The sequence below is a fragment of the Dama dama genome, chromosome 33, assembly GCF_033118175.1.
Source record: "Dama dama isolate Ldn47 chromosome 33, ASM3311817v1, whole genome shotgun sequence".
NCBI lineage: Eukaryota > Metazoa > Chordata > Mammalia > Artiodactyla > Cervidae > Dama > Dama dama.
The window spans coordinates 27704667-27727298 of record NC_083713.1 but is presented as its reverse complement, the minus strand read 5'-3'; the positions used below and the strand labels follow the sequence as shown (position 1 = coordinate 27727298).

Sequence of the window (22632 nt, the reverse complement as noted above, 5' to 3'; positions counted from 1 at the left end):
CCCAGAGCACTTTCTAGATTACAAGTGGCTCTCCGTATCCGAGGGTTTCATGTCCTTAGAGTCAACCAACCACAGCTCAAATTCTAATATGAAAGTTATGAATAACAAACTGCAAAAACACTGTTCATCTATCACTCTATGTGGCTTCCACAAACTGTAGAACAATCCAGAAGATCTAGGAACTTTTCAACTATTGGGCAGCCAAACTTTGTAGTAGGTGACATCAATTAAAAAAAAAAAAAGTGGGCTTCCCTGGTGGTCCAGTGGTTAACAATCCACCTGCCAAAATCAGGGTATGCAGGTTTGATACCTGATCTGGGAAGATCCCATATGCTGTGGGGCAACTAAGCCTGTGTGCCATAACTACTGAGCCCACACACCCCAGATACCATGCTCTCCAACAAGAGATACCATGCTCTCCAACAAGAGAAGCCCCTGCTTGTCGCAACTAGAGAAAGCCCCTGCACAGCCAAAATAATTAATTAATTAAATTTTTAAAGTGCAAGTAATACCCTAAGGGGAAGATCCCCTGGAGAAGGAAATGGCAACCCACTCCAGTATTCTTGCCTGGAGAATGCAATGGACGGAGGAGCCTGGTGGGCTACAGTCCACGGGGTTGCAAAGAGTCGGATACGACTGAGTGACTTCACTTTCACAATACCCTAAGGACTACTTAAAAGTCAAAATTAGAGCATTTCTTTCCTAGGACATGTGACATAATCCAAATAAATCTGTTATCACAACATCATAATAGTGCTATTAGATGCCATTTTTACACTATCTGCAACTCTGAAAATAATGAAAGTGAGTCAGCTGTGTCCGACTCTTCAACCCCATGGACTGTAGTGCTTCAGGTCCTCTGTCCATGAAATTCTCCAGGCAAGAATACTAGAGTGGGTCGCCAGTTCCTTTTCCAGGGTATCTTCTCTATGGATTTCAGTCTGAGCCACCAGGGAAGGCCTTGGAAACAATATTCCTATCTAAATATATAAATATTATTCACAGAATATATATTAAACATTGCAATTAGCATTATCATTCATTTATAAAAGCCTACAAATCAATGTTGCTTTACCCTTTTCTGACATTTAAAATAGCTTTTGATAGAAGTTTCGCCATTTTACTAATTATATTTTTTTTGTATCTCAACAGTGGTTGAAAGAGATTAAAATTTGTTTCACTCGTAATTCATTAAACTGTAAATTTGTTTTAAATTTGTATAAAACACACATATAAATATGTCCATAGTTGTATGATATTTAACAATAAAACAAATTTTTAAGTATTTTCTTAGCAGGTTGATAAGCTAGAGATAAGTCTATCAATAATCTTAACTTTTAAAAAATTTAATAATACCATCACACATATTTGGATTTTCTTGAAAAGACCAACAGAAGTAGAGAAACTAAAAATCAACTGGTAAAGATATATGAAAGATAGAGTACAAAATAAACAACAAGCATGATTTAACAAGGACTTCCAGGTGGCACTAGTGGTAAAAAAAAAATCCACCAGCCAATCCTGGAGACAAGAGATGCGGGTTTGATCCCCAGGGCAGGACAATCCCCTGAAGCAGGAAATGGCAACCCACTACAGTATTCTTGCCTGGAAAATTCCATGGACAGAGGAGCCTGGCAGGTTATAGTCCATGGGGCTGTAGACAGTCGGGCACAACTGAGCGACTAAGCACACAAATGATTTGACCAAGTAGTTTTCTTTTCCACCCCTTCTACTTTTAAAATTCCAACTTATTAAAGTATAATTGACAAATCAAATTGTAGTATATTTAAAATGTGTACAACGTTATGATTTGATACATGTATACATTGTGCAAGGATTCCCACCACTGAGTTAATTAACACATCCATCACTTCACATACTTTTTTTTTTGATAAGAACACTTAAGTGATACTCTTAGCAAATTTCAATTATACAACACAGTATTATCATCACCATGTTATACATTAGATCTTCAGATTTTATTCATCTTATAATAAAATTTATGCCCTTTTTCCAGCCTCTTATTTCTCCTACCCCCTCCAATCATAATCATTATTTTACTGTTTCTACACACACAATGTTTTATTTTTTAAGTGATACCAGGAAGTATTTGTCTTTCTGTGTCTAGCTTATGTCACTTAGTATAATGCCCTCCAAGTTCATCCATGCAGTTGCAAATGACAGGATTTCCTTTTCTGTTGTTGTTGAATAGTATTCCCTTGCATAAATGTGGAATGGTGTGTGTGTGTGTGTGTGTGTGTGTGTGTACACATACACATGCCACATTTTCTTTAACCATTCCTTTGTCAATGGACACTTGTTTCTATACCTTGGCTACTATGATAATGCTGCAATAAACAAGAATACAGTCTATCTGAGATGAGGATTTTGTTTCCTTTGGATACATACTTAGAAGTAGGATTGCTGGATCACAGAAGCTCCTTTAACTTCTTGAGAAACTCCCGTATTGTTTTCCATGGTGGCTGTACCAGTTTACTTTCCCATCAACAGTGTACACAGGTTCCCTTTCCTCCACATCCTTGACAATATTTGTCGTCTCTGGTCTTTTTAACAACAGACAACGCAGTAAGTGTGAGGTGGTATTTCATTGTGGTTTTGATTCACACTTCCCTGATTAGCAATGCTGAGCAAGTTTTCATGTATCGGTTGGCGATCTGTATGTCCTCTTTGGAAAAACATTTATTCTGGCCCCTTGTCCATTTTGCAATTGCATTTGAGGATGTTCACTTTGTTCTGCTACTGAGCTGAATGAGTTCCTTGCATTTTTTGGATATGAATCCTTTATCAGATATATAGTTTGAAAATATTTTCTCCCATTCCATAGCTTAACTTTTCATTTTGCTGTTGGTTTTCTTTGCTGTGCCGCTTTTCAGTTTGAGGCAGTCCTACTTGTTTATTTTCCCTTTTGTTGCCTTTGCTTGTGGTGTCAAATTCAAAAAGATCATTGCCAAGATGGATGTCAAGGAGCTTACTCTCTCTGTTTTCTTCTAGGGGGTTAAAGTTTCAGGTCTTACATTCAAGTTTTTAATCCATTTTGAGTTGGCTTTTGTGTATGGTTTAAGATAGGAATCCTGTTTCCCCAACACCATTTATTAAAGAGACTACCCTTTCTCCATATATACATGGGTTTATTTCTGGGCTCTTTATTCTGCTCCATTGATCCATGGGTCTGTTTCATGACAATATCATACTGTTTTGAATGCTATCCCTCCACAACATAGTTTGAATTTAGGAAGTGTCATCCCTGCAGCTTTGTTCTTTCTCAAGATAGATTTGGATATTTGGGTTTTGTTTTTCTGTGTGTGTGTAGTTCCATACAAATTTGAGGATTGTTTTTTTCCATTTCTGTGAAAAACACTGCTGGAATTTTGACAGGGATTGCACTGGATCCATAAATCTTTTTTTGAGTACTATGGATATTTTAACAATACTAATTTCTCAATCCATAAACACAAAATCTTTTCATTTATGTCTTCAATTTCTTTCATCAACATCTTATAGTTTCCAGATCTTTCACTTAGTTAAATTTATTCTGGTTTCCTTCTTTTTCATATTATTATGAAACTATCTTCTTAATTTACCTTTTCAATAGTTTGTTGCTGGTATACAGAAATGTTACTCAGTTTTGTATACTAATTTTATGTCTGACAATTTTCCTGAAATTATTTATTAGTTCTAACAGTATTTTGTGTACGCATAAAATCTTCAGGGTAGTCTACATATATTACGTCCTCTGCAAGCAAGGACAACTTAAATTTCTCCTTTCTAACTTGGATGCCTTTTATTTCTTTTCCTTGTCTGATTGCTCTGGTTAGGACTTCCATTCCCTTGTTTTTAATTTAAAGTTTTTTAAAATTTATTGCTGGCTACACTGGGTCTTCATCGCCATGCACGGGCTTTCTCTAGTTGCAGGGAGTGGGAGCGACCCTCTGGTTGCGTCTCTGGGCTTCTCACTGTGGCGGCTTCTCTCGTCATGGAGCACAGCTCTAGGGCATGTCGCTTTCAGCAGTTGTGGGCTTAGCTGCCTGGTGGCAGGTGGAATCTTCCCGGACCAAGAATCATGTCCATGTCCCCAAACCCATGCCCCCTGCACTGGTAAGCAGATTCTTTACCACTGGATCACCAGGGAAGTCCTTCCATTACCTTTTGAATAAGAGTGATAATAATGGACATCCTTGACTTGTTCCTGATTTTAGAAGAAAAGCTTTCAGCTTTTAACTACTGAGTGTGACGTTAGCTGTAGACTTGTCATCTACGGCCTTTATTATGTCAGTATATTCCATCTACATCTAATTTGAGTTTTTATCATGAAAGGATCTTGAATTTTGTCAAATGCTTTTTCTCCATCTATACTGAAATGATCGTGATTTTTATCCTTCATTTTGTTAATATGGTCTATCATATTTAACGATTAGCATATCTTGAACCATCCTTACATCTCAGGAGTAAGTTCCACTTGATTATGATCCTTTTAGTCTACTACTGAATTCAGTTTGTTAATATTTTGTTGAGAATATGTCCATCAATCTTTATCAGGGATACTGACCTGTTCTTTTCTTTTCCTATAGTGCCCTTGTCTGGCTTTGCTATTAAGGTAATATTGATCTTGTACAATGAATTTGGAAGAAGTGCACTCTCCTCTGCTTTTTGGAAGAGTTTGAGAAGGACTGGTATTAATTCTTCTTAAAATGTTTGGCAGTATTCATCAGTGAAGCCAAAATCACTGCAGATTGTGACTGCAGCCATGGAATTAAAAGACGATTGCTCCTTGGGAGAAAAACTATGACAAACCTAGATAGTATATTAAAAAGCAGAGACAACAGTTTGCCAACAAAGGACCCTATAGTCAAAGCTATGGTTTTTCCAGTAGGCATGTACAAATGTGAGAGTTGGGCCATAAGGAAGGTTAAGCACCAAAGAATTAATGATTTCCTCTAGTGGTGCTAGAGGAGACTCTTGAGGGTCCTTTGGACAGCAAGGAGATCAAATCAGTCAACCCTAAAGGAGATCAACCCTGAACATTCACTGGAAGGACTGATGCTAAAGCTGAAGCTCCAATATTTTGGCCACCTGATGTGAAGGGCCAATTCACTGGAAAAGACTATGATTCTGGGAAAGATTGAGGGCAGGAGGAGAAGGTGGCAACAGAGGATGAGATGGTTGGATGGCATCATCAACTCAATGGACATGAATTTGGGCAAACTCCGGGAGACGGTGGAGGACAGAGAAGCCTGGTGTGTTGCAGTCCACGGGGTCACCAAGAGTCGAACACAACTGAGCAACTGGACAACAGTGAAGCCGTCTGGTCCTGGACTTTTCTCTACTGAGAGGTTTTTATTTACTAATTCAATCTCCTTGCTAGTAAATGGTCTGTTTAGATTTTCCATTTCTTCATGAAATGGAAGTAGGTTGTATGTTTCTAGGAATTTATCCATTTCTCCTAGGTTATCATTTGTTGGTGTATAACTGTCTATAGTAGCTTCTTATGATCTTTATCAGTTGTAATCAGTCTCCTGATTTTGAGTCTTCCTTTTTTCTTAGTGTAGCTAAATGTTTGTCAATTTTACTTGTTTAAAAAACCCATTCTTGGTTTCATTGATCTTTCCTATTTTCTTTCTAGTCTCTATTTCATTTATTTCTGCTTTGATCTTTGTTAATTCCTTCTGACTTTGAGCTTATTCTCTTTCCAGTTCCTTGAAGTACAAAGGTAGACTGAGATTTTTAATTTTTTTTGTAATGTAGGTGTTTATCACTATAACCTTCCCTCTTAGAACTGCTTTTGCTAAGCACCAAAGAATGAATGCTTTGGTATGCTGTGCTTCCATTTTCATTTGTCTCAAGATATTTTTTTACTTTTCTTTTGATTCTGTCTATGAACCATTATTTACGAGCATGTTGTTTAATCTCCAATTTGAAAATTTTTTCCTCTTCTACTTTAGTCCTTCTCCCTAACCCACTTCATATTTTTATCACCTCAGTTCCAACCACATCATCCTTCAAATGAAGCAGGCATTTAAAATCTCTATTTCAGCCTTAAAATATGGTTGAGAGCATTCCCCAAGGAAAGGATATTCCTGAGCAACATCAGAAGCAGACACACATCTACTCCATCTTATATAGGCTTTCTCTTCCGCACTCCTGCTTATTTTCCTCCCGATTTATGCCTTTGTTATATCTTTGTCTTCTCCATGCATGTATCTTAACCTCTCAGAAATATCCAGTGGCAACCATGGGCATGATTAAGCCTTATTAATAACACTTAGTACTGAAGAAAATGTGCACCTTTATGTTAAAGACAAAGCAGAATCCTCACTGCAAGACTAATGTCAGAAGAACAGATTTTCTATTTTCTATCAGGTCAACAGTTGAAGGACTCTTTTGTATCTTTCAAAGATATATGTATTTGAAGTATCACATATGCAACTATAGATTAAATGGAATTGCCTTCCAAATTCTCGAGTAGGGAACAGAGTGGAAAGTATAGGTAAAAAAATAAATAAATAACTGGTCAATATATAATTGTTGAAGCTGGTTGATGGGTACATGGGTTGTTTTTTTTTTTAATATAGACATCTTTCAAAATAAAAAGTTAAAAAATTTAAATTAAGGCCTTCAAAAAGAAGCAACTAAAGGAAGAAAGTTCTGCACATAAGCTCTCCATTTATGTAGTATAATTAAAACATTGGGTAGAAGAGACAATGTGAGCACCCTAATGAAAAAAAAAATATTCTGGACTTATAAAAGATAAAATAAAGATATTCTAAAGAGATAAAAACATTCTAATAAATAAAAGAAAATAAATCTGCTTCCAGATTGAAAGGGCAGGAAAAGGAACTGGGGAAAAGAGTAAATAAAGGAAGTTATACTAAAGCTAAAGATCTTGTGTTCTTAGAAATGCATCTCATCTAACTATGAGATAAAATAGCAGAGCTTCAGAAATACCATGGCTTTGAATGAGACTGAACTTATACATTTAGCTCTGTCTTTCAAAATTCTATTCCTCACCAAAAATCCCAGTAAAGAATGAAAAACAAAACAGACACTCAAAGACAAAGAAAACCAAAAAAGACGACAGCAACTACATTTTTAAGGTTAGAGTGCAAAGAGGCAAATGATAACTGGCTTAGAAGGCCCAAGAAAACTAGAAAAGCAAAAAAAGCAATCCAATGTACGTAACAGAATCTGCTAAAGTCTCATGAATTGGTGGTACCAGTACCCCTAGAGTGATGGTGAAGGTGGCAATGAGAACAGGAAGCTTAGATGGAAGTTTGTTTATAAAGCAGTTAGTTGCCTGCCATACTCCACCAGAGCCGGGCCTCTGGCCTGCTCCCATCCCTGGCAGACAACTAGGTGAGTTTTAAGAGAGGATTCCCAGACTAAGAGAGACAAGTCACAGATGAAAGGAGGAAAATAAACGAGAGTCCACTTCCACTGGAGGAGGAAAGGGCAACCCACTCCAGTATTCTTATCTGGAAAATTCATGAACAGAGGAGTTTGGCAGGCTACAGTCCATAAGGTTGCAAAAAGTCGGACATGACTGAGCACACATACCACCTCCATACTGAATACTGAGACCTGTAACCCTCTTGTCTTACTCAGCAACCAAAATATCAAAAGCCAGGTCTAATACTTCATTCAGATGGGAAGCCAAATGATTCTTCTGATTCCCCTATCCAAAATAAAAGACCTGAACTAGAGGGTCCCCAATAAGACCACCCACCCAGAGAACTTTACAGTAAGGTACATGAACCCAAAGCTCCCAATCCTATTTTAATATGAGCAGAGGACCCTGAATCATTAGACTTGGAAGAAGAGCTACTAACAGGAAAAACGGAGATCCAAACAAAAAGAAATAAAGTAACTTGAAGGAAAAAGGCAGATTGCAAGAAGAAAATGTAAAAACAAAACACCTGTCTATAATATTTTTGGAGAAGTGAGAGAAAATAGTACATTCATGAAAGAAGAACAATATAGTATTTTAAAAGGAATATTAGGAAACCAAAAAGAACTCCTGAAAATTAGAAATATAATAAAAACAACTTAATAGAAGATTCAGGAGAGAAAAGAGAACTAAAGGATCATACAGTTATTATATTTACTAGTTCAAGGCAAGAAAAAAAAATAGAAGAATATTTTCAAGAATTGAAGTACACAAGCTTTCAAATTAAAAGAGCCCCTGAATGTCCGACACAATGAATAAAAATAAACTCACATCAAGGTACAGCATCATGAAATTTCAAAACACTGAAAACAAAAAAATCTTAAAACCCTCTAGAGTGGGGTAAAAAAAAAAATGTCAAAAGAGAACCAAAAAAGAATGGTAATTAACTGCTCAGTGGCAATACTGGATGTTAGGGGGGAAAAAAGAGGGATTTACTTTCAAATTAGGTGGAAAATAAATTCCTACTAAAATTCTATACCCGGCCAAGCTAAATGTAATGATAGAGCAGAGGTTTTCAGACGTAAAAAGTCTCACAAAAGAATTCTTTTACTTTCCTTAGGAAGCCCTTGCAGTAAGTATTCTACCAAAAAGAGGGGAAAAAAATCATAGTAAATGAAGAGATGAAATCCAGCAAATGGAAGGTTCAACATAACAGAAAGGCAAATGGACTCCCCAGTATGAAGGTGAAGGGAGATCACAAGCTGATAGCTATGTAATAAGTACAAAGTCAGGTATCAGAAAGTTCCAGAAAAGTGGTGCAGGGGCTGTGGAAAACTGTCTGGTAGTTCCTCAAAAAGTTAAAATTATCAAGTGATCCAATAATCCCACATCTTAGAGATACACTCAAAAGATTCGAAAACAGGTATTCAAACAAATACATGCACACCAATGTTCACAGCGGCACTATTCATAACAGCCGAAAGGCGAGAACCCAAGTAAGCGCCCATCAACTAATGGATGGACAAGATATGATATACCCATACAATGGAATATTATTCAGCCACAGAAAGAATGAAGTATGAAGTACTAATATACGCTGCACACAGGTAATCCTTGAAAACACTATGCTAAGATAAAGCCAGACACAAGAATTCACATTGTATAATTCCATTTATATGAAATATCCAGAATAAGTAACTCCATAGAGACAGAAAGTAAACTGGTGGCTTCACTAGCTGAGGAGAGGCAAGAATGGAGTGTGACTGCTTCTTTGCTATAGGGCTTTCTTTTGGGGTAATGAAAAGGTTTTGGAATCAGAGCTGGTTAATGTACTAAATGCCACTAAATTATGCACTTTCACATGGCTAATTTAATGTTAAGTGAATTTTACCTCAAATTTTTTTAAAAAAGAAAGCTCCTGGATTGCTCCAAGAGAACAAAACTGATCAAACACTTATTCTGTTTTAAACATATTAAAAATGAGAGTTTAATAACTGAGGCAGAGTCTGAGAATGAATTAGCATTAACACACAGAAAATGAACCAATAAAAATTAGAGTCTCTAAGAAAAGTAATCATTTTAGTCATGCACAGTGTTTACAAAATTGTGGTGATTCAAATATGATAATCTAAGCAGAATCATGACATGATTATATGGAGGGTGGAAATAGAAAATGTCTGAGAGGGAAAGGTGAAAGAGCTAGTTGCTAATCTTCAACGGTTCAAATTAAATTTAAAAAATATCTAAGAGTGAAAAATTAAAAATTGAAGTATCAGCACTTCAAAACATTTAAATAATGTTTATTATTTAAAGCTATGAAAGTAAACACTGAAGGAAAGAAACAACTGTAAGAATTTAAATAAGTTGCCTCTGGGAGTGGGAAATGAAAAATGAGGTTAAAATTCCACAGAGAATTGCTATTTTTTTTTAATAAACCTAATAAAACTAAAAGGGAAGGATATGGAATGTTATATATTTACACTGGTTATGAAAAACTAAGCTCACCTGAAGAAACTGTGTGAATTCTGTGTAGTTAAGGTGCTTCTTCCGATTATGCCCAAAGTGTAGCCGGATAAATTCACAGTCCCAATTAAAAGGGATATGATGATGAATAGTAGTCTGTCCAAAAATTTCTTTGACATTTTCTTGAAAAGGAAAATAAAAATAAATAAATTATATCTGGAATAAGTAGTTTAGTCCACTGCAATGTTCCTACAGAAAGAAATTAAGAGAAATTTTAAAAGTCAATATTATCTGCTTCTATTAAGATTAGCTGCAAAATTTTTTGTGCCCAGAAACCCATGCACAGGAACACAATTGATACAAAATATAATTTTACAGTTAAGATTGTGTACCATTACATATAAGGCCATGAGATTCTTAATTTCTCTTGATTTAATTTTAATTAGGAAGTGATTTATATCTTGCACTATAAATGGCTGCTACTTTGCATTCCAGTATAAAATCAATAGTGTTTTCCCGGTTCCTCAAGGAGTCGAATTAAGCCCTTTATCAGAAGCATGAATACCTAAATTACGGTATAATGCAATATTTGTCATACTAAGTATGGCTTGATTGAGGCTTGATTATTACATTCACACTAGCCTGAATATATCTATTGAAGATAGGTATAAGAAATACTACCCAAAGCATATCATTAGCTCAGCAGCAAGCACCTTATTAAAAGCTTCTGATATTGTCAAAAATATGGTCTTGACACAAAGCTTCAAAATCCCCGTAAAACCATGATTATTAGTCTCAGCTATTAAAATATTTTAAGATAAGTGAAATTAGTGATTCACTTTTAAATAAAGAAGGACTAAACACAGTATACTAACTTTTAGATAGGAACCAGTCACACCATGTAATATACAACCAAAACCCTCTGACAGCTTGTCTTCATGCACTGACAATGGCATTCACCTTCTTACACAGTTCTGCACTTACTAGAAAAGTCAGTTCACAAATGACTGGTACTTTAACAAGCATAGACTGGATAGACTAATTTAGAAGCTCATGCCAAAAAAAAAAAAATCATTAACAAAGTTAAGAAAGCAGGAAGCCATTTTTACTGATGTCTTAAGAACAAAATTATTTTCAAATTTAAGCCAATTATATTAGTGAAAGGGTTTCACTATCTATAGCTATCAATTATATTAAGAATTAGTAAGTATAAGCTTAATGTTTTATAATCTCCAACTATGCTATTTTATCTAATTTCTGAAAATTCTCTAAACAGATATAAATCTCACATTGTAAATGGTTTAATGGATTCCCTTTAGATTTAATATACTTTTTTTTTATAAAAGCATTGCTATGGTGGGGAAGTGGGAGAAGTGTAAGAATCCTGAACTGGAAATCCTACCAGTTTGGACTCAACACGACAGCTCTGAATAGGTCACAGCGATCGGTCAGTTGGAAGGCGGCATTGGATGTCACTGGGGAGATGGGATTCTCATCTTTTCTTTCAAATGGAATGTAGCATCTATTTCTGGCCTAAATAGCAACAGTATTTCAGAGTTTTCAAATCATGTCAATTATTTTCATCTTCCATAAACACAAATCAAAGATATGAGCTTTAGTTTCTGAAAGCAAAGAATTAATGCAGTAGCAAGTTATGGGATCCTAAGCAACACAGAGGATTACCCTCAACTCTACGTGAGACTTCAACAAGTTGTAAAGTATGTTAGTTTATGAAATTATTAAAATAACAAGGATGGCAGAAAACTCTTTTGAGCTAAAAATACTATGGCAGTTTAGCAAAGATTTTTTTTTTAGGATCCTCCTACCTGCTTCTCTTTCCAAATTAATTTGGTTTCTTATTTTAAGTATTAAACTAAGGGAATATGAAGAAATTGATGGAAAGCATATTAGGATAACTTAATTACATAAGATAAATTATTAAAGGGAATAAGTTATTTTATAACCTTTATTTAAAGGTCACAACTCTCCAAACTCAACTGCTTGATAAGAAATATACTTACTGCTACCTAAGTAAGTTTTATACAATAGCAGAATAAAACTGAATTCCCTTTGTATGATTGGAAAATACCAGAATCTCATGTGAAACTATATCAAATAAAACCAGACTCAAAATCTTTCAAACTTATGAAAATTTAATGAACCATAAAAATTGCTTTTTCTATCACAAAAAGGACATGTATAAACCAAAATTACAATGTGTAATTTACATTCAGAAAAAAATAGCACTATAATAAAAACTTTTAACTAAAATCCTATTTAGTAAACTTCTTAGCAACCTTTAAATAAGATCTTACAATACCTTTGAAACAATTAAAGTGATGGTTTAAATTACTCATATTAATTTCTCCAAACATAGAAATGTCATTTTCCATGAATATTTGTTTAAACATTTCCCACTTCTCCCAAAGTGGTCAGCTGACAGTTTTGTACATGGTTTTATTATGACCATTATTATGTGCTATGGTTTATTAAGTACCCGCAGACACTTTTAATTATTTTAGCCATGTCACAGGTTGCAGACTTTCAAACCTACTCTGGCATCTCTTGATGTATCCCACTTCCTTTCTGTCATTGTTTCCACTACCAACTTCCTAAGGCTAAATCAGGAAGCGTAGAGAAATAATTAGTACAACTACTGCTTTAAAGTCAAATTCATAATTACCACTTTACTTTTACCAGGATATGCTTATCCAAAAAAAAAAAAAAGGTTGTACAAAAGCTCCAGAACTGGAGAGCTTAATACTGAGGGAATAGCCCAAAGCGCTAATGATCTCCTCTTATCCAGTTTTATCAGGCTCTGTATGACATGAAAGGGGGCACCAATAATCTCAGAAACACCCAATGTATCCAACTGAAGCTACATAGTAAGTTTCTCCCCAGAGAGAATCCCGTCTTTCCAGTGGCAAACAAAGGTCTTTAGCTCTCTAAGCAGTGCTATTTCAGTGGCCATAGTTCTGGCTTGGATGAAAGTGATGAGAGTCACATCTTATTGGCAACAGGATCATGACTGAGTGTTTTATATCAGGTTGGCATTGCTAAGGGAAATAGGAATCCATTTGTTTTCTGACATACAGAAAACAAAAGACCACTTTTTCACTTCCTGCGGAGCATGGGCTTATAAAGAGATGGTTTATAATTCCTTTGAAAAGGGAAATGGGGTCAGATACAATAGTAGCCTGTCATGTTCTCTTTGCTTAAAGGAGAGGAGCACAATGATCTGTCAGGAGGGCAGGTAAATGGTGACAACTGTGATTAAGTAAAAATGTTCACAGACCTATAACATTAGTCAGTTTAGCTGTATCAGTCACTTATGATGATTGGACTAAATGAAATACACTGAAGCATATATATTATGGAAATATGTCTTAACAGAGGTTTTAACTTCCCCAGCAGCCCACACTGTGTCTCCCCATCTTATCCACCCTCATCCCTCCCCTGGTCCTTATGGGAGCTTCCTACTGGTCTTGTTCACCTTTCTGCAGTACAAAATTACCTCTGACCGGGGCTGGCACTCTTCTCCAAGACTGCCACCATGCCTGTTCCATGAATGAGCCTGGAAGGAGCTGCTGTACCAACGGTGTGGCCAGAGAACTCCTCCTGTAGGTATACAAGCCATCAGCCCTGTGACACAGCCCACCTACCATCAGCCCAACGACATCCTGATTCCAAGGATTCCAGCCCAGCAGGAGCCACTGCTTCCAGCTTATAGGCTTGAGAGCAAACATTTTTATTGTCAGAGGGGAAAAAAGAGAGTCCTCAACAGCTGAGTTTCACCTGCACAATTCTTAAAGTGAAGTCAGAGAGGCTTTTAAAAGGACTCCCACCATGAACAATGAATATCCTTGTGTATAACTGAACAAAAACAATGGCAAGACTTGTGGAAGAGCTTCTCAGAGAAAGAAAACTTGAGGGGAAAGAAGAGGAACAACTAAGAGACTGAAAAAGAAAACAAAGGAAAACAAACAACAACAATAAAAAGATCAACAACAGGAGCTTGTAGAAGTCCCAGCCAACACAGCATGTCAAGCCAGACTTCTAAGTCCTACTTCAGGTGGCTTAATTTCTGGGTGACCTCCTCTGTTTTACTGAGGGAAAAGTATTTCTATTAACCCCTTTACCTACCTCCAAAAGGGACTACTGTACAATCAGTCCACACAGTAGTCCTGCTGCCAAATATACATAAAGGTCCATTTCTCAGGAAAAATGAGTTTACATTTAAAGAGCATCTATTACTATAGAAGGTAGATGCTTCAACAATCTACCACCAAATGGCATAAAAGCAAGTGATACCATGTCCTTTTTTTACCTCAAACTCTAAGCTACTCTAGCAGTCTTGAGTATTAATGTGACCTTCTCTATAATATCTGAGTCTCAAAAGTTCTTACTGATTTAATTTGAACACCCAAGTGAAGCTCTCATTCTTACCAAGTTAAACTAGGTATTTATTACCATTAGAATTTCATATTATACCATGTCTATAGCTTTGTTTCCACTGACAGAGGATATGACATTTTTCATATCTAGACTTCCATCTCCTAAACCTTTTTACCATAGCAGCAGTCATGCCTAAAACACTCCAATCTGATTATTATTCCCTTTATGGAAAAAGAGTATTTTAGAGGCACAAATGGAACACGTATTTATTTGCTATACACATTGGTGGTCAAACAGCATAAAATTAAAAGCAAACCCTATTTCTTGAGAGTTCTACAGTCAGGGGATAAAGATATGCCCCTGGAAAAGTTTCCTTACAACAGTTCCCATTTCTAGGCAAACACTTTTAGAACACAATATTGATGAGCTTTTTAATAGGAAATTTAAAATACATAACATGTTTTATATTAATTTATTAGTTAATAGGTAAGAGTATTGTTGGGTTTTTTGGAATCCTTGTTAAAGCAACAGGTTTCTTTTTTTTTTTTTTTTTTAAACTTAGGACAAAGGTATGGCAACTATTGACAACGCAGTGTAGAATAGCTGGTTATCTTGGTTACCTCAATCCAATTCTATTGAGCAGAACACCCAGTACACTAGTGGATGATAGTGAAAGCAAGGCAAGTTTACACTATATCTAGCACACACCAGTCATGCAATGGCCCGTAGAAGGCTCATGCCACCAGGCAGAAACAGATATACAAGCCATTAAGTAATCATCCACAGCATGCATTAGAAGTTTCACTAAAAGAACACCAAAGAAGAAACAACTAATCATGCTATTCATTCTTTTAAAAACTTCAGAACCCTCTCCTGAGCTTGTACATTCTGAAATGGATTATCAACGTCTTGATCTAAGTCCTCTCCCCTACAGCAAAGGCATCTTTAAAAAAAAGCTTGTCCAGCATTCAAGTAAATGTTATTCAATACTGCTATATATATAAATACTTGCAAAGAGGTACACAATTTAAGTACACAATTTGATGTGTATAAAAGCCATATCTAAAAAACAAAAGCAAAGATGAGAACAATATATACAGACGTACACATAAATCATCAGAGTCCATGAGATAGAGATAATACTGATGGCATAATAGTCTTTCCCTATTCCATTTTATTTTGCATCCAATATTCTCTCCTGGCTTTCTCTCCTGATGTGCACAAGAAAAAACTATACTTTAAATAAGCTCTAAACTAGAAAACATAAGTCCATCAGGTGAAAAGGATTGAGTTAGAATGGATCTAAATTTTCTTTCTACCTAAACATACATCTATATAGATATAAGCATAATTCTTTTTATTAAGTGAGTACAAACATTAAAACTGACCTTTATCACAGATCCAAAATTCTATTAAAATTAACTCCAGGTTAATTATTTCCTTATGCTGAAATTCTGTAGTCGAATACAGCCTGAAATGAGTGGGCCTTAGAAATCTTGTTAAATGGCATTTGTAACAGTTTCATTGCTTTTTTCTCTCCTTCATTATGATTCATTATAGTTAAGAAGGTTTGTCTAAAAATCAATCCTCAACATTAGGGAAGGGAATGGTCCAGGTCCCCAGGATTTAGGTGAACACCATCAAGAGAACCATCCAGTTGGCCAGGGATCACAGGAACAACATCAAAAGGGAGTTCAAATTCATCTTATTCTGTAAGAATTTTCCCAACTCTAATATGGAGCAGTAGAATGAAGGATTCTGGAGGAATTCCATGTTCTGTTTATACCAGGTGCTATAAAAACTGATTCATTGTGCTTTTAATTCTATTTGTATTTTCTTGAGGTCTTAACTCATAAATCAGTATGAGGGGAAAAACAAAAGATCTATAAAAAGCTAGAGCTGGAGTCTAATAACTATAAGCTTTCATTTGCATGAAATAATATGGTGTGTATAAACCATTCAGCTACTTCCTACACATTTTAATCCACTAATCAACAATGGTATGAATCTCTATTGTTAGTCTGTTGAATAAACTGACGAGTGACTTATTTTTTAAAATAGAAATTGGAAAAAGCAATCAAAGAATCATAATACCAAGGTAAAAGGGGCAAAGTAAGTTAGAATTTGGCTTCGGGAAATCTAATTTTTAATCAAGGACACATGACAGAAGTATGGGTATACTGTCACTAATACAGATATTTATATCAAGTTATTTCCCAAGCATTTGTGCACCATTTTTAGAAGGCATACGAACATATGTGGTAACTATTGAATATAGAAAATGCAGCATTCTTAGAAGTACAAAGTTAATGCTGAATGATGAGATGATAAAGCCTTTATGTTTTAAACTATAAAATCTAGGCTTTTCTGAGGAAAGTCAATATTCTTTAGGAGGCAGAAAAGGCCAGGGCTTGCTCCAAAGAGAGAATGCCGAGATAAACACAGAAACCTAAAGAGCTCTGCGTAGGTATTTATTTGGGAAAATGTTCTTACACAGAAGACAATGGGTCAGTGGGCAGAAGAAATCAATTAATGCCATGCTAGAACATATGCCCAAGAAGATGACAGCAAAAGCAACACTAGTCCTTTCCAATGCCTGTACTTTCTCACCATTCTTACCACAGCAGTGACACGTCTTCCTTTGGGTTTAACAAGAGGATATTTGTTTTTTAACAAACACTACTGTGAATAAATATTGAGCACCATGGCTCAGGGGAAGCTGGATTTTCAGGAGTCTCTCTACCACAAACTGATGCCAATTCACAGTGCACACCACTAAAAGGGCTCAAGTTCAGTTTTACAAGATGAAAAAGTTCTGGAGATGTGTTTCATGACAATGTGAATATACTCAACACTACCGAACTGTATGCTTACAAATGGTTAAGATGCTAAGGCTAATGTTAGGTACTATTTACCACAATGAAAAAAAATTCAAATATTAAAAAAAGGGAGGAGTGCTCTAGGTCCTTGAAAACACTACTTTTTAATTGAAAAGCCTATTGCAGGAAAAATTAGCTGATACTTTTACTAAACACATACTAATTTCTGGAAGTAAGCCTCTTTTAAAAAACTAACATATAGCTATATACAGAAATCCTAGTTTGTACACTTTTGAGACATCCACAGTGTGCTCAATGATGTGCCTACCAAATGATTTAAATGGATTTCTACACCCAATTCAGAAGGCAACTTTAATATTCTAGCCTTCTTTTCTAAAATCAAAAATTTTAAATGGGGCTTCAGAGAATGCTAACTATTCCTGCCTTAACTCCTTCCTTCAGTTCCATTCTTGGGCATTAAAATGACACAGTAGCAATTTTCCAAAGAGGCTCCAAAGAAGCTCTGAATTCTCTACCCTGAAACCCCTTAAAGAATGAGATGATTACTCCATGTTGTTCAGTCTGTTTCAGAAAAAATCTATCCCAGGCTGGCCCAGAACAAGGTAATTTTATACCACCAACTTTAGAAATATGAAAGTGTCAGAGAGGCAATGAGTTGAAGCAACAACATTCCTATGTTCCTTAATTTTTTTTTGCAATAATCTAATGCTTTAAAGAAAATAAAACCATTTTAATTTTATCTACATAAATTCTTTTAGGAAATTAAAACTTCATCTTCTGACTAGCTCTTAAATAAGCAGCAATCTGTATGCAGTTACTAAATTTAGCAATTAAAGATTGAACCAGCCTCACTAACTTCACTTAACTATATAATCTTTTTTTTTTCTTACCAAATGTCACCTCTCCATTTCCACTCTTGTCAAATAATTGGAAAGCCACTATGAACATGGAATCTGGAGCACATAATACAGATTCAAATGCCAAAAACTCTTGATAGGAGATCAACCTGGAATAAAATATAAAATACCATCAGCTGGTAACCTGCCTTTACAGTACGAACTATAGCTCAGGGTAACCAAATAACTGATGAAGGGAAGTTTCTCTATAGTGGTATTCCAGATAATTAAGAAAGAAGGAATGATAGAATATTGGTTGTTGGTGGTGTAGTCGCTAAGTCATGTCCAACTCTTGTGACTCAGTGGATTATAGCCCACCAGGCTCCTCTGTCCATAGAATTTTTCAGGTAAGCATATTGGAATGGGTAGCCATTTCCTTCTCCAGAGAGTCTTGCTGACTCAGGGACTGAACCTGCATCTCCTGCTCTGGCGGGTGGATTCTTTACCACTGAACCACCAAGGGAGCCCATGATAGAATATTACTCTTTTGTAAACACATTGATGGACCTAAGCAATAATCAACAGTCCCTAAATATCACAGAAAGAAAGAGACTGGATGAAAAATAATTGAAACTGAATCTGACCAAGTCTCTAGATCAGAGTTTCCAAACCTCCGCACTCAACAGTGACATTTGAAGCTGGGTAACTCTGCTGTGGGGGGCCTCCTATGCATTGTATCATGTTTAGCAACATCACTGACCTCTACCCGCTAGACGCCAACACCACTCAGCACGTTGAAAACCAATGTTTTAGATGTAATCAACAATTTGCAGAAAAATATAAAGGACAAAGAAACATGTTAAATTAAACATTATGACAGAAACACAATCAGCAAAAATGTAGACTGTGGGAAACTAGAAATAAACATTCCGGAGTTGGAAAAAAAAATTTTTAAGAAGATATGGAAAAGAACCACATTAAAGACCTAAAAGATACAGCAATTAATTACAAAGATACAGATCTTATTTGGATTCTGATTAAAACAAAGTAAAAATAAATTTTTTTTAGTTTATAAGAAAATCAGGAAATGAAAATACTGATATAACACAAATGCTTGATAACACTGACACATCAACATCTTTGAGATTTGTCTTTGGTAATTTTTCTTATCTTATAGAAATACACATTGAGATATTTACAGATAAAATACGTCACCTGGAATTTACTTCAAAATAATCCAGAGGATGGAGGAATGGGTGGAGATATAAGTGAAACAAATTTAGTAATTATCCTCACAATTATTAAAAGTAGGTGTATTTTTAAAAAAAGGTGTAGTCACACTTTATTAAAGTGAACTCTAACATGAACTGGGGTGATTACATGCATCAGTGCAGTTCATCCTTGGTTTAAAAAAAAAAGTCTTAAAAAAGAATTAATACTCAAGGTGGATAATTTTGACAAAGTTTTGTTTCACTTTTACATATATATATATGTGTGTGTGTGTGTGTGGTTAAACTATACTGGCAAATAAAAGCACAAATGAACCTCAAAAAAAAGTGGGTGATGAATATATTGAATTTATTACACTACTCTTTGTTTTATATATTTGAAATGTCACTAATAAAAACTTTAAAGGAAAATTCAAAACAAAAAGGAAAACCAAAGCTTATTCATCCTATAATACTAAAGGCTGTGAAACTAGCCAGTGGCCAAAACTACATTGAAATAGCCTTCAATGGATTTTTTTCTAATTTATTTTTTAATTGAAGGATAATTGCTTTACAGAATTTTGCTGTTTTCTGTCAAACCTCAATATGAATCAGCCAGAGGTACACATATATCCCCTCCCTTCTGAACCTCCCTCCCATCTCCCTCCCCATCCCACCCTCTACCTTGATACAGAGCCCCTGTCTGAGTTTCCTGAGCCAGACAGCAAATTCCTGTTGGCTATCTATTTTACATACGGTAATATGTTTCCATGAAACTCTTTCCATACAGCTCACCCTCTCCTCCCCTCTCCCCATGTCCACAAGTCTATTCTCTATGTCTGTTTCTCCATTGCTGGCCTGTAAATAAATTCTTCAGTACCATTTTTCTAGATTGCGTATATATGTGTTAGAATACAATATTTACCTTTCTCTTTCTGACTCACTTCACTTTATAATAGGTTCTAGGTTCATCCACCTCATCAGAACTGACTCAAATGCATCCCTTTTTATGGCTCAATAATATTCCATTGTGTATATATACCACAACTTCTTTATCCATTCATCTGTCAATGGCATCTACGTTGCTTCCATGTTCTAGCTTTGTAAATAGTACTGCAATAAACAATGGGAAACGTGTCTTTTCCAATTTTGGTTTCCTGAGGGTATATGCCTAGGAGTGGGATTGCTGGGTCATATGGTGGTTTTATTCCTAGTTTTTTTAAGGAATCTCCATACTGTCTTCCATAGTGGCTGTCTCAATTTACATTCCCATCAACAGTGCAAGAACATTCCCTTTTCTCCACACCCTCTCCAGAATTTATTGTTTGTAGACTTTTTGATGACGGCCATTCTGACCGGCATGAGGTGATATCTCATTGTAGTTTTGATTTGCATTTCTCTAATAATGAGCAATGTTTGAGCATCTTTTCATGTGTTTGTTAGCCATCTGTATGTCTTCTTTGGAGAAATGTCTGTTTAAGTCTTTTTCCTACTTTTTGACTGGGAAAATGACTATACTACCAAATGCAATCTACAGATTCAATTCAATCCCTATCAAACTACCAATGGCATTTTTCACAGAACTAGCACAAAAAATTTCACAATTCATATGGAAACACAAAAGACCCCCAATAGCCACAGCAGTCCTGAGAAAGAAGAATTGAGCTGGAGGAATCACCTTCCTGACTGTGGGTTATATTACAAAGCTACAGTCATCAAGACAGTATGGTACTGGCACAAAAACAGAAACATAGACCAATGGAACAAGATAAGCCCAGAAATGAACCCATGCACCTATGGATACCTTATTTTTGACAAAGGAGGCAAGAATATACAATGCAGCAAAGACAGCCTCTTCAATAAATGGTGCTGGGAAAACTGGACAGCTACATGTAAAAGAATGAAATTAGAACACTTCCTAACACCATACACAAAAATAAACTCAAAATGGATTAAAGACCTAAATGTAAGACCAGAAATTATAAAATTCTTAGAGAAAAATATAGGCAGAACAGTCGATGAAGTAAATCAAAGCAAGATCGTCTATGACCCACCTCCTAAGGTAACGGAAATAAAAAGGAAAGTAAACAAGTGGGACCTGATTAAACTTAAAAGCTTTTGCACAGCAAAGGAAACTAGAAGCGAGGTGAAAAGACAATCCTCAGAATGGGAGAAAATAATAGAATAAAACAACTAACAAAGGATTAATTTCCAAAATATATAAGCAGTTCATACAACTCAATGCCAGAAAAACAAACAACCCAATCAAAAAGTGGGAAAGAGCCTTCAGTGATTTCATGGAGCATTTGGGCTTCCCTTGTGGCTCATCAGTTAAAAAAAACAAAAACAAAAACAAATCTGCCTGCTAATGCAGGTTCAATTCCTAGGTTGGGAAGATCCCCTGGAGAAGGCAATGGCAACCCACTGCAGTATTTTTGCCTGGGAAATCCTGGAGAGAGGAGCGTGGTGGGCTACAGTCTTTGGGGTTGCAAAAAGTCGACTAAACACACACAATCACACACACAATCTTTACATAGCTCATTTCAAATATCATTTCCTCAAGAGAATCATCTTAAAGTCCACAGACTACTTCACATCCTTACAGCATTTGTTCAGTGCCCCTCACAAAATCCCTGTTAAAGTAATTACGTAACTCACTATTTCAAATCTAATTCCCTGCCAGAAAGTAGGCTTGTCAGAGCACAGGCTTGATTCAGGGCAGGAACTCAAATATTCTTGAATAAACTCAATTTAGGATATATGACTTTTTAGAGACATGTTTTCCAACACATTATTAAGAAAATGACTACATTTCACATTTCATTTTATGCCCTCACTCATCTAAGTCATATTACACATTCAAAGTTACATTTTTATTACTTAAAACATTTTGAAGTATGTTTAAATTACACAAATTACATTATATCCAAAGGCAATGCTGCTGCTATTTCGTTGCTAAGTTACGTCCAACTCTTTTGGACCACATGGACTATAGCCTGCCAGGCTCCCCTGTCCATGGGATACTCTAGGCAAGAATACAGGAGTGGGTTGCCATTTCCTCCTCCAGGGGATCTTCCCAACAGAGGGATCAAATCTGAGTCTCCTGCTTGACAGGCAGATTCTTTACCACTGAACCACCTGGGAAGCCCAATATACTCTATGCCTTTGCCCTTTACTGAGGGAAAAGAATGGCTTTGTGGCAGTAGTACTCAGGGCACTGGAGACTATGCCCTCCCTGTGCTCAAGCTAGAGAATCCTGGGAGGAACAAGCCAATCAAAACTGTTTACCAAGCCACGTGTCATATAACACATCTTATGCATTACTAAAAAATGCAGTAAAACTCTGTAAAGTATGATTATCAGTACACAAATTTTAGGGTAGTAAAAACAGTGGTATCATCATGACTATATCTGCATACTCCTAAAAAAGCAATGAGCAATTTGTGGTTTTAAGTTCTGAACAAAACTCAAGATCAATGAGAATATAC

At 35.9% G+C, this 22632-nt stretch overlaps 1 protein-coding gene across 1 annotated transcript in view; it reads right to left on the bottom strand.

The window, feature by feature from the left end:
- The window catches only part of SLC25A12 (solute carrier family 25 member 12), a 96601-nt gene that overhangs the window by 43981 nt on the left and 29988 nt on the right, over positions 1–22632 (bottom strand). The window contains exons 4-5 of the mRNA XM_061135726.1: positions 17991–18106; positions 9908–10047 (exon numbers count right to left, since the gene is read on the bottom strand). Coding sequence (XP_060991709.1) covers positions 9908–10047; positions 17991–18106 — 256 coding nt within the window. The remainder of the gene's footprint in view (positions 1–9907; positions 10048–17990; positions 18107–22632) is intronic.